The sequence below is a fragment of the Schistocerca gregaria genome, chromosome 7, assembly GCF_023897955.1.
Source record: "Schistocerca gregaria isolate iqSchGreg1 chromosome 7, iqSchGreg1.2, whole genome shotgun sequence".
In the NCBI taxonomy this organism is placed as follows: Eukaryota; Metazoa; Arthropoda; class Insecta; order Orthoptera; family Acrididae; genus Schistocerca; species Schistocerca gregaria.
The window spans coordinates 148,853,758-148,866,965 of record NC_064926.1 but is presented as its reverse complement, the minus strand read 5'-3'; the positions used below and the strand labels follow the sequence as shown (position 1 = coordinate 148,866,965).

The following is a 13,208-nucleotide window of genomic DNA, read 5'->3' as shown; positions in this document are numbered from 1 at the left end:
CATATCACCCGGTGTGATGGTACGGAGCACCATTGGTTACACGTCTCGGTCAACCTCTTGTTCGCATTGATGGCACTTTGAACAGTGGACGTTACATTTCAGACCCGTGGCTCTACCCGTCATTCGATCCCTGCGAAACCCTACATTTCAGCAGGATAATGCACGACCGCATGTTGCAGGTCCTGTACGGGCTTTTCTGGATACAGAAAATGTTAGATTGCTGCCATGGCCAGCAAATTCTCCAGATCTCTCACCAACTGAAAACGTCTGGTCAATGGTGGACGAGCAACTGGTTCGTCACAATATGCCAGTCGCTACTCTTGATGAACTGTGGTATCGTGTTAAAGCTGCATGGGCAGCTGCACCTGTACACGCCATCCACGCTCTGTTTGAGTCAGTGCCCAGGCGTATCAAGGCCGTTATTACGGCCATAGGTGGTTGTTCTGGGTACTGATTTCTCAGGACCTATGCACCCAAATTGCGTGAAAATGTAATCAAACATCAGTTCTAGTATAATATATTTGTCCAATGAATACCCGTTTATCATCTGCATTTCTTGGTGTAGCAATTTTAATGGCCAGTAGTGTATTATTATTAAAATTAAACTTAAAACAGCAAGGCATCTTTTACTTTTTAGAGTTTTATGTTTCAGGTGTTTTTTAATTTTTAGTTTAACTTTTTTCTACTGTTCGAAGAGCGGAACAAATGAAAAATGTTGTGATGCGCAGGAGCGGAAACACGCAGCGTCTCCGGACGGCGATAAGGACCGCGACCCGCTGCTGATCGACCTCACGGTGGAGGCGCACGAGATGGTGGTCAACCTCCACCACCTGGCGCTCAAGCCGCACGCCTGCTACAGCTCGTCCGACCCCATCAACCTGTACCACAAGGTGGGCCACGGCAAGCTCGACATGTACGTGCTGAGCCCGGCGCGCGACAGCCGAGACCTCAAAGAGTTCCTCGCGCGGTGGAACGCCACCGACACGTCCAAGATCTTCTCCAGCGGAGGCAGGTGAGTACACGCCGAAGCAAGAGCCAGCTTTCAACTGCTGCCAAAACCAATATCCTGTTTAAGTCACAAAGCAATTACAGACATTGACTTCTACTGGGCATCGATTTAAATCAATGGGCAAAGTTGAATATTAGTGCCGCACTGGGACTCGAACCCGGGCCTCTGGTTTACTAGGCAGGTGCTCTGACGACTAAGCCATTCAGACACAGTGGTCATCACAACTGCACGGACTACCCTCCCGTCAGACCCAAATTTTGAGCTTATCCCCACACTACTAATGTAGCGACTCTTGCCCATAGCCGGCCGGAGTGGCCGTGCGGTTCTAGGCGTCTCTGTCTGGAACTGCGTGACCGCTATGGTCGCAGATTCGAATCCTGCCTCGGGCATGGATGTGTGTGATGTCCTTAGGTTAGTTAGGTTTAAGTAGTTCTAAGTTCAGGGGGACTGATGACCTCAGATGTTAAGTCCCATAGTACTCAGAGCCATTTGAACCATTTGAGGACTCGAACCTCAGGCGGGAAAGGCCGTGCAGTCCGTGGCATGACGCAACAGACCGCGAGGCTACTCCGCGCGGCAGCATAGCTTTATTCAGAGAGAACTGGGAAGCTATGTTACTAGCATTACGACCATTTTAGAAGCCACTGTCTTGAATACAATCCATAATTTTCAAAAGGAAACGGCGGGTCATATGACGTACCGAACAAATCCGTAAGGAAAAACATTGCTTCTTTCATTTGAGCATAGCTTTATTCATTCTAGAATTGGGTACAGAACGATGCTAAAGCTGGAGATAACACATTTTCTGGATGAGGTGCACTTGACGGATTTTCATAATGAAGAAAATCGTGATGTGGAAAGTGTTTTGTTAAAGAAAGTTTAACATCGACCTAGATTCATGTGAGATTCGAAATCGAGTGTGGTGACTCTTCTTCTACAACTTCCGCCTCAAACAAATGAGCGTCCAAATTAAAATCAGGCCGTGAGACTGTCAAAGATGACCAACGTGGAGGACATCCGAAGAGTGCAAGCACATTAGAAACTGTAGAAAAAATGCATGATATAATCGTAGAAGATTGACATACAAAGGTGCGTGAAATTGCCAGAATTTTAAAATAAAGTGTCTTCTACATTTTGCATGAAGAATCGCACATGGAGAATCAGAAACGAAGGTCATATTCTGTGTCTGTATATAGCACTGGATGAAACGGATTCACCGGTACACACCAGAATCAAAATAACGATCGAAACAGTGGGCAGAAGCCGGTTCTCTAGCTTCAAATGTGGCCAAGATGATGTCATTAGTGGAAAAGGTCATGGCATCGATGTTTTGTAATACGAAAGTGGTTTTGTTAATGGGGTAGTTTCACAAAGGTGAAACAATAGGTGGTGAATATTAAGGTAATCACCTGACCGATCTGGCTGCAAAAAATTGAGGAATAGTATTTGTTTTGTTGAAGATAGAAATCGTCTTTCAACAAGACAAAGCACCTACCCAAAAAAATTTCTTGGCAGTGGGAAAACTGAGGGATCTGCAGTATGGGATATTGGAACATCTGCTCTATTACCCACATTTTTGTCTTTCTCAGATTTCCTTGCCTTCTTATAACTCAAAATCTTCACAGTTGGTCACCATTATTCATCCAGTTAACAAGCGGTCGTGCCTGTAGCTGAGTACTTTGTGACACTTGCATTGGAATACCGCTGGATGAAGGGTGTTAAAGAAGATAATGTTGCTAAAATAAATTCTCGTATTCACTGTCAGGCTGACACGTTGTCAGACCACCTCAGGTCTATTAAAAAATAACCAAACTTTTTTAAGTTCTTAACACAAAATTCCGAGTTATCTCATTTTTATTATTTTGATGTAAACCTAAAATCCTGAGTTTACTCAGGCAACTTAAGAAGTCACCTTCGGAAAAATTGAACCCTGCTTACATCGGTTTCACCATTGATAGTTGTGTGTCCGGTCACTAGAGAGCATATGGTTCTACATTTATTGCCTGGTTGTCGTGTTTTGTTTGAGGTGGTTGCCACTTGATATCATCTCTGCTGTGTGACGGTGAAGATTTTGAGTTATAAGAAGGCAAGGAAATCTGAGAGAGACAAAATGCGCGCTTTCAGACTGTCTCGTCTATTGTCGTTTAGGCAATGCTTTAAAAAAAAAGGATTGCTATAACCGTACTGAGTTTGATGCTGAATTTAGCAGAATAGGAAATGAAGAAGAATGTGATACAACTTCATTACAGTCTGCAAGTGACAACAGTTCGCCAGTTGAGCAACAAGTGCTTGCCAGTGGCACGCAATAACTACATCCACTGTGCTCCAGTCAACGCCTCCAAGATTTATGTTCATAGGAAATCGTTGTGAAATACATGGTTACACTTCGTAGCTACACAGAAACAAAAGGATGTAATGTTTATGGATATTTTAGTCGAAGTCCAGTGTACGAGTATACACGGGACTTTATTATTCAGCATTTTCAAAATTTTGTAACTCATTAATTTGAGCTTTGAAAGTCGCCTTTATGTGTGCATGCAATATCATTCATTGTAGGGCGTTTTTCATTAATAAAAATTATTAGTTTTGAATTTGAAAAAAAATCGTTAAGTTCAGGAGTTAATAGTGTTTTCGATTAGTTTTTAATACCAATACCTGCCTTCGTCACTGAACTCGCCGCCTCTACTCTCCCACTTGCCCCAACGTTGTTTCATTTGGCTTCGTTCCCCTGGAAAACTAAACTGAGGAATTTTCCTTGGCCATCATAAACAATATTGACAAGCCATCCTCTGAACACTGGCCTTTGTTTGTGTTTTATTACAATGGTAGTTGAAAAGACTGCCAAATCAGACGTGTTCACACAGTTGTTGTACTGGTATGTGATCGACAAAGTATTCGATTATCCCCAAATTTGTCATAGTATTGAATGCACTCGGCCTTATGCCTCTATCGTGTTATTCGAATTGGCACACTTCCAAATAAATACTCCTTTTATAGTTTGGAATGCTAAAGTGCGCGCCTTTTACGACAGAGGCCGAGTTTAGGCTCGTTCTGCGCATCTGACGTCACAAAACACAGTCAGACGTTGCCAGAGATCGACTGCAGTGCAGAGCACAGACGAGGGTCTCCGGTTTCAGTAACGTTCAGTCATAAGTAAAGTAATTTAACAAAAGCAATGTCTTGATAGCAGACTTCCTTTCATAGAAAGTTTGGAAAAAGCATTCTTTATACCAATTGCTTCATATTCTATTAATTAATTAAACCAAACAAGCCTCCTAATTCAGGCGATAGCAAGTAAAGGTGTTTGTATCATTCTCACTAACAGCTTTTTCTCAATAAAGAACAGCAGTAATTGTTTATTTCCTATTGTACTTCGACGGGGTGGTTGTGTAAGGGCAGGCATATAGACTGAAAGAATCAAAAGAAGGTGTCATTTTCCACCTTGGTTCAGAAGACTGGATTACTCTAGTGCTGAGAGGTCTCTCTCTCTCTCTCTCTCTCTCTCTCTCTCTCTCGTAGCCCATTAATGGTCTAGCAGCAGCTGTTGGGTCCTCCATTTCACCTTCTCTGTATGCAGGCGACTTATGCATTTCGTACTGCTGCACCAGCACTGTTGTTGCTGAACAGCACCTCCTGGGAGTCATCCACAAGGCGCAGTCATGGGCTCTAGTCCATGGCTTCCAGTTTTCAGCCTCAAGGTCGTGTGTCATGCACTTCTGTCGGCATCATACTGTTCACGCACTTTACCTTAATGATGATCCACTCACTTTAGTGGAGATATATCAATTCCTAGGACTGGTTTTCGACGCTCGATTGACTTGGCTCCCTCATCTTCGTCAGCGTAAGTACTGGCAGCACCTCAATGCCCTCCGTTGCCTGAGCAACACCAATTGAGGTGCAGATCGCTGTATGCTGCTGCATTTCTACACCTTTTGCTCGAGTATCATGTCGTTTTTGGAAACCCAGAATCTACTCTGTAGGAATCAACATGGATTCCGGAAACAGGGATCGTGTGAGACCCAACTCGCTTTATTTGTTCATGAGACCCAGAAAATATTAGATACAGGCTCCCAGGTAGATGCTATTTTTCTTGACATCCGGAAGGCGTTCGATACAGTTCCGCACTTTCGCCTGATAAACAAAGTAAGAGCCTACGGAATATCAGACCAGCTGTGTAGTTGGATTGAAGAGTTTTTAGCAAACAGAACACAGCATGTTGTTATCAATGGAGAGACGTCTACAGACGTTAAAGTAACCTCTGGCGTGCCACAGGGGAGTGTTATGGGACCATTCCTTTTCACAATATGTATAAATGACCTAGTAGATAGTGTCGGAAGTTCTATGCGGCTTTTCGCGGATGATGCTGTAGTATACAGAGAAGTTGCAGCATTAGAAAATTGTAGCGAAATGCAGGAAGATCTGCAGCGGATAGTCACTTGGTGCAGGGAGTGGCAACTGACCCTTAGCATAGACAAATGTAATGTATTGCGAATACATAGAAAGAAGGATCCTTTATTGTATGATTATATGATAGCGGAACAAAGACTGGTAGCAGTTAACTTCTGTAAAATATCTGGGAGTATGCGTACGGAATGATTTGAAGTGGAATGATCATATAAAATTAATTGTTGATAAGGCGGGTACCAGGTTGAGATTCATTGGGAGAGTCCTTAGAAAATGTAGTCCATCAACAATGGAGGTGGCTTACAAAACACTCGTTCGACCTATACTTGAGTATTGCTCATCAGTGTGGAATCCGTACCAGATCAGGTTGACGGAGGAGAAAGAGAAGGTCCAAAGAAGAGCGGCGCGTTGCGTCACAGGGTTATTTGGTAACTGTAATAGCATTACGGAGATGTTTAACAAACTCAAGTGGCAAACTCTGCAAGAGAGGCGCTCTGCATCGCGGTGTAGCTTGCTCGCCAGGTTTCGAGAGGGTGCGTTTCTGGATGAGGTATCGAATATATTGCTTCCCCCTACTTATACCTCCCAAGGAGATCACAAATGTAAAATGAGAGAGATTAGAGCGCGCACGGAGGCTTTCAGACAGTTGTTCTTCCCACGAACCATACGCGACTGGAACAGGGAAGGGAGGTAATGACAGTGGCACGTAAAGTGCCCTCCGCCACACACCGTTTGGTGGCTTGCGGAGTATAAATGTAGATGTAGAAGTAACATAAGTAATTCATAGTTATACCAACAGTGTCTGTCGGTATTTTGCGTGATTGCGTGAGTCCGCCGGGATACAAATTGTACTCTGAGCTGCGTTAGCGTAATGGTTAAAATGTTTGAAAGCTAAATGAAAGGTTCCGAGTTCTGACCTTGTTTGGTGCTTAACATGTTCTTTATTTAAAAACAATATCAAAGTGTCTTACTACATGAATTTTATTCGTTGGAATGTTAAAGTAACCTCTGGCGTGCCACAGGGGAGTGTTATGGGACCATTCCTTTTCACAATATGTATAAATGACCTAGTAGATAGTGTCGGAAGTTCTATGCGGCTTTTCGCGGATGATGCTGTAGTATACAGAGAAGTTGCAGCATTAGAAAATTGTAGCGAAATGCAGGAAGATCTGCAGCGGATAGTCACTTGGTGCAGGGAGTGGCAACTGACCCTTAGCATAGACAAATGTAATGTATTGCGAATACATAGAAAGAAGGATCCTTTATTGTATGATTATATGATAGCGGAACAAAGACTGGTAGCAGTTAACTTCTGTAAAATATCTGGGAGTATGCGTACGGAATGATTTGAAGTGGAATGATCATATAAAATTAATTGTTGATAAGGCGGGTACCAGGTTGAGATTCATTGGGAGAGTCCTTAGAAAATGTAGTCCATCAACAATGGAGGTGGCTTACAAAACACTCGTTCGACCTATACTTGAGTATTGCTCATCAGTGTGGAATCCGTACCAGATCAGGTTGACGGAGGAGAAAGAGAAGGTCCAAAGAAGAGCGGCGCGTTGCGTCACAGGGTTATTTGGTAACTGTAATAGCATTACGGAGATGTTTAACAAACTCAAGTGGCAAACTCTGCAAGAGAGGCGCTCTGCATCGCGGTGTAGCTTGCTCGCCAGGTTTCGAGAGGGTGCGTTTCTGGATGAGGTATCGAATATATTGCTTCCCCCTACTTATACCTCCCAAGGAGATCACAAATGTAAAATGAGAGAGATTAGAGCGCGCACGGAGGCTTTCAGACAGTTGTTCTTCCCACGAACCATACGCGACTGGAACAGGGAAGGGAGGTAATGACAGTGGCACGTAAAGTGCCCTCCGCCACACACCGTTTGGTGGCTTGCGGAGTATAAATGTAGATGTAGAAGTAACATAAGTAATTCATAGTTATACCAACAGTGTCTGTCGGTATTTTGCGTGATTGCGTGAGTCCGCCGGGATACAAATTGTACTCTGAGCTGCGTTAGCGTAATGGTTAAAATGTTTGAAAGCTAAATGAAAGGTTCCGAGTTCTGACCTTGTTTGGTGCTTAACATGTTCTTTATTTAAAAACAATATCAAAGTGTCTTACTACATGAATTTTATTCGTTGGAATGTAATTTTTTGAAATTTCTACTTGCAATTAAAATCGACCATACGGAAAGTATACGCTATGGACTTTTACCTCTGCAAATTCTTCAAAATTTCGTGCAATGGTTTGCTACATCTAATGCTGCACAATAACTGCGTTGAACATTCAAACAAACTTGAGTCATTTATGGGGGGAAGCTATCAGTCAAGATGATGTGTAAAAATCAAATTTTTGGGCCAAATAGTTTTTATGAAATCGAATGACAAAGTGTGTCAAAGCAGTCGTAACACCGTGTGTCTGCACAGGCGAGCACTGCGGTCATTGGCGCGTGCAACTGGCAACGCAGCAATCTCCCGCGTCTGGGCAGACATGGCAAGATAAAAGAATTGAACTATAGAAGTTCTACACTTCCATTTTTTTTTATCACTGCAACACTTATTATTTTCTGGTCCCCTAACTTACTGTAACGTCCATGGCTTAATGGATGTCTTGAGCCCGTGCTGACTGTACATCCCAAGAGAATTTACAGAAAGTGTGTGTATAAAATTGTCGAAGTATACTGAGCGCAACGAATCCATGCAGCTGTGGGAACTGGGCAGCGGCCAGAATTAATGTTGGCACCATAGGCAGTGGAACATAGCACAAAAGGCTAGGGGCTGGAATATGCAATCTTTAGTCACAATATTCTAGTGCCTTTCCGAACTAAAACTTAAGTTTCCAAGACTACGTTAGTACTTTTTGATTCAAGGACCTATTATAGTGTCAAATTTCGTATTTTTTTATTTGTTGCATTCGCTTATGCAAACAAAAGTAATAGGACGTTTGCCATCACTTTATTACAGTCTTGAATCACAAAATAAATCGTGCCTGTTGAGTCATGTTGTAACAATCATAAATATCATTGAGGTGGATTTTTAGCAGTTCAACAGACTCATTTTATGTACCACATGTATGAAATGAGTTGTGTCCTTTTCAAAGAAAGTATCAGGGCCGTGGTATTTGACACAAGTGAGAAACAGCTCTGGTCCTGTCAATGTGCAATGCAACACCTGACTTGAGAATATATTAGAAGAAGACCAATGTGCTTGTGGTGGTGGTGGTGGTGGTGGAGGTAGTGGTGGTGGTGTCCTGGTGTGGGGAGACACCTCAAATATGCACCTGAGGCATAACATATCAATAATCATTGAAACACTATTAATGCCCTGGAGTATAGAAATGAGATATTGTGACCATGTGTGTGACTATTCAAACGTGAAGTTGGTCCAGATTACTCAATCATGTGAATAAACACACATCTGCACAGCATTGCTCTGGCAGATGAGTTTTTTACAGATGAAGATATCCACAGCATGAACACCACCATAAGGATCCAGAACCAGGATTGACAAACAGTAGAATGATTCAGCCAGATCATGTAATTCCATCCACAATCAGTTGTTTCCTTGTGTTTAACAAAAGAGATTCTTGGTGTATCTTCAATTTCAGTACCTCAGTAATTACTTGTTATGGGTATTTTTTTCATAGTCAGGATGTAATTAAGCGCTCCAATTTGCACTTTGCCCTGCTTTTTGGTGCTGTTTAATGTACTTCATGTGCCTGTATTATGATTTTCACTATGTTGTTACTAATATGAAGATGATGATCCACAGGAAAAGCTCTGGCAGTGAGTTCGCTTTCCCACTGCAAAATCTAGTTTCTATATGCGCGCTGCTCGTGTGGCAGCCGGCGAACCCGAACGATACGATTACACGTATTCTGTTCCCTGGATCTGCACCGCAGCACAAGATCTTCGAGGGCATAGAGAAGCTCCGACACCTTCAGTTCCTTCGTTACCCGGTCTGCTCTGCAAAGTCTCTCTCACCGTCCACATCAGCAGTTACTATCAGCAGCCGCAAGCAGCAGGTGCTATTCCTCTTTCCGTAATACTTTGTAGATCTGCATTTTAATTATGGAAGGAGCAAGAAACATTTTTTTAAATTATGGTTGGTGGTACTCTGCTTAGTTATTTTAACTTATTACATGTTGATGTTTGACAGCAGAATTTTGAAATTGCTTTTGTTACCTAACTTCTTTTATTATTAAACAGTTAACATTTCTTGGTTTGCACAAAGCCATTTTGCATGTATTAAGAAAACAGTTTATAGCTAAGCCCGTGCTTTTTGTTTTAACATCTCCACACATATTTTGCTTTTTTGTTACCAACATATCATCAGTGTTGACTGAAGTTCCTTGCCGCTCAAAAAACCAGTCCCACATAAACACACATCAAAATATGCCTAATACAAGTGTGTGCCTTTTGTTTTATATGTTTACATACAGACATGGTAAGATTTTACTCAGAACAGAAACAAACATTCACCAGAAAATAAATTGCTCAACAACTAAGTTTACAGCATTTTACATCACTCTGCACAAATGAACAGATAAGGTGAATGTGTGCCATAGGAATAGTAAGTTGAATAAAAGAATCAACCACTCTATTCACTGGCCATATAGAACAAAGACAGACATGGGTATGTGTCAGGAATACCACTATAATGTTATTCTGTTGGATTAGCACATGAAAAGCAAAGTATTTTTCCAAAATCAGCTTTCAGTCTACTCTAGATCACACAATAATGAAACGAATTTTAATATAAATGTTGCAATACAACAAAACTGACAATTATATGCTATAAAACAGCAAAGCACATCTGATGATGATAAAAGAAAAACAAAGAGGTGCTTGTACATAATATCCATAAAATACTGATTTTAATTTCACTTACCAGCTAAGATGCAACTTAAACATGCTCTTTAATTTATAGCAACAGTTAATGGTGTCTTATTCATTTGCTGTCAACATACAAACCCAGAACTTGTGGAATTTGCATTGTTGGCATAAACCATTTCCATTAACACAACTTCATATAATGGAAAGAGAGAGGGGAAAGAGAGAATATTAAAATATGTGAGGTATGAAGAGAACACTCACTAAGCGCCAAAATGGAAAATGAATTGAAAAATAAATTAAATTAAAAGGAAAACTACCTAGACCTGTCACAGTGAATGCCAATGGACAAGCATCTACAACAGTGATCAATTGACACATATTCATGAACAATACATCATGAACTTGGTACTCCAGTTACATCATATGGCTCTTGCTGCATTTAGTCTTAATCCATGCTAGTTTCTCCCCCTTCCCCTCCATGTTCTCTCTCTACTTCCCTTTCTGGTATTACCTTTCTCTTTGTGTGTCATATCATCCCTGCTCTTCTCTTTCCATTCATATTTCTCCAACATTCCTTTCTACACTTCCTTATCTGTTGTTTGCTTTTGTACCCTTTTAATTCATTCAAGCTACCTCTCCTTTAGATTATCAACAACTTGTCCTTAGTACCCGTAAACATGAAAATACTTTATACATCACTACTGAAAATGAGCCAAGAGAGCTCAAAACAGATACATGTTACTGAACATCAAAATACTCTCTTTGTCAGAAAAGTTCCATGGTAGGTCTCTTTTAAAAATAGAAAATGAACTTATGAAATAATGATCCTAGCTGCTGTCTAAGTAGTCCCTTTGGCTATCTACACACAATTGCCAACATTTTTGGATGTTTTAAGAATAGAAATAATAAGTCATCAGCTGCACAAATTTTTATTAAATTATTACTTATTATTGATTGTCAGCCATGAATAAAATTTTAGTTTCTGGAGGTCTTGGAAGCAAGCAAGACAATTTTCAACATTGATGCTTGTAAGCTCATTTGCCACAGCCCATTGGATGCCTGCGATATCCTGATGAAGCTTTCCTTTCAGTTGCCTTTTCATTCACAGAAACAAAAAGCAATAAATTGCAAGGTGGGAGGTCTGACAGATATGGCAAATGTGAGATGGCAATAACAGAATGTCTTGCCAGATACTTGGTAGCAAATAAATTAGTAGAGGGTCTTGCATTGCCAGGCAGTAAGAACCAGTCTTGAGAGTGTCACAAATCAAAGTGGTGATGTCAAATAGCTTGTTGCAATTGTTTCAAGCCTTCGATGTAAAGAGTTTGGTTCACTGTTTGACCTGGAGAAACATACTCATGGTGAACTAATCTTTTACTATCAAAGAATGTGATCAACATTGTCTTTGTTTCCAAATGTTGTTTGACTTTTTTTGAGGCTGGTGATCCAGGACTCTGGCATTCAGCTCTTTCAATGCTTTGTGTGAGGGGATCACCTCTGGCTGTATCCTGTAGTTCAGCAGAAATTCTTCATGTTTCCTCCTACTGTTCATATTCTAGTGTGTGAGGGATGAGTTTTGCATTAAGCTTCCATTCCCCTAAATCTTTGTGCAAAATCTTATTGAACACACCACGATTCAAATTAAGTTCTACTGATATCACATGCACAGTTACATGATGGTCTTCTCTGAAATAACTGCCTTACATGCTCCATGTTTGTCTTGGTACATGCTATAGAAAGGCAACTAGGTCTGGGATCATATTGCACCGAATCTCTGCCTACAGGAAACCTTTTGTGCCACTTTAAAACACAACTTCTTGAAAGTGTCTTGCCTGCAAGTACTTGCTTAATCATTGTCCATGTCTCATTGGGGTTTTCCTGAGCTTACCTCAGAACTCAATGTTCACTATTTGCTCATAGCATCCATTGTGTCAACATAACTATGCACCAAGAATCAAAACAGTGTGTTTCTAAGCACAGCACAGCCACATGACCAATATCGTTTCAAAGCAACATACATACCTGATAGTATAAAAACAACTTTGATCCTTTCTAGTGTTGCAAACTAAGAAATAAAAATTTTTTAAACTGTCATGGAACTTTTCTGACAGAGGGAGTAAAATGATAAAAAAATGAACTTGAGGTAGTTTGCTTCATTCATTTTAATGCTATGATGACAGTGTTTGACATGCATTATGCATAAAATATTCATTCCTCTAATAATCTTTCAGTCTTTCAACCCCATTGAAGATATCTCTCTTCTCTGCTTTATCTGGGTAGAAGCTTTCATTTGGCCTCAAAATTACTTACTAGTTGTGGATAATGAGTGATACAGAAGAATATGAAAGACTGATCATTGTAGTGTAAATCTGTAATAAATTTTTTGGACCTTAATATTATAGCACTTGGTAGCATTGATAGATGGTTTTCTGCCATGTTCCACTGCTTCAGTGTGGTCGAATACCATTGTAATAAATCTTGAAATGATGTCTCTGATGCAGAATAGCGATCTTATTTCAGAATGTAGACAATTGAAATATTTCCAGAAGCTTTCTGACACAAAAAAACAACAAAATTTACAAAATTTACTGCTTAAACTGGAGAAGTACAACAAACTTTAATTCTGCTTGGAAATAGACTATACTAATTTACTTTATACCAGAGATGCATATTTGATGGAGTACAGAAATTGATCCTCTGTAGAGATCAAAAAGTAGGAGAGAGATACTGACTGAATGAAGTGTAGGACACTTGTCTGCTTGTGTCTTTGTATGTGCGGATGGATATGTGTGTGTGTGTGTGCGCGAGTGTATACCTGTCCTTTTCCCCCCCCCTAAGGTAAGTCTTTCTGCTCCCAGGATTGGAATGACTCCTTACCCTCTCCCTTAAAACCCACATCCTTTCGTCTTTCCCTCTCCTTCCCTCTTTCCTGAAGAAGCAACCGTTGGTTGCGAAAG

The 13,208-nt window shown here is 40.9% G+C and overlaps 1 protein-coding gene across 1 annotated transcript in view; it reads left to right on the top strand.

The window, feature by feature from the left end:
- Window positions 1-13,208, top strand: part of LOC126281761 (microtubule-associated protein futsch) — a 791,323-nt gene that overhangs the window by 749,104 nt on the left and 29,011 nt on the right. The window contains exons 7-8 of the mRNA XM_049980959.1: window positions 729-1,012; window positions 9,188-9,440. Coding sequence (XP_049836916.1) covers window positions 729-1,012; window positions 9,188-9,440 — 537 coding nt within the window. The remainder of the gene's footprint in view (window positions 1-728; window positions 1,013-9,187; window positions 9,441-13,208) is intronic.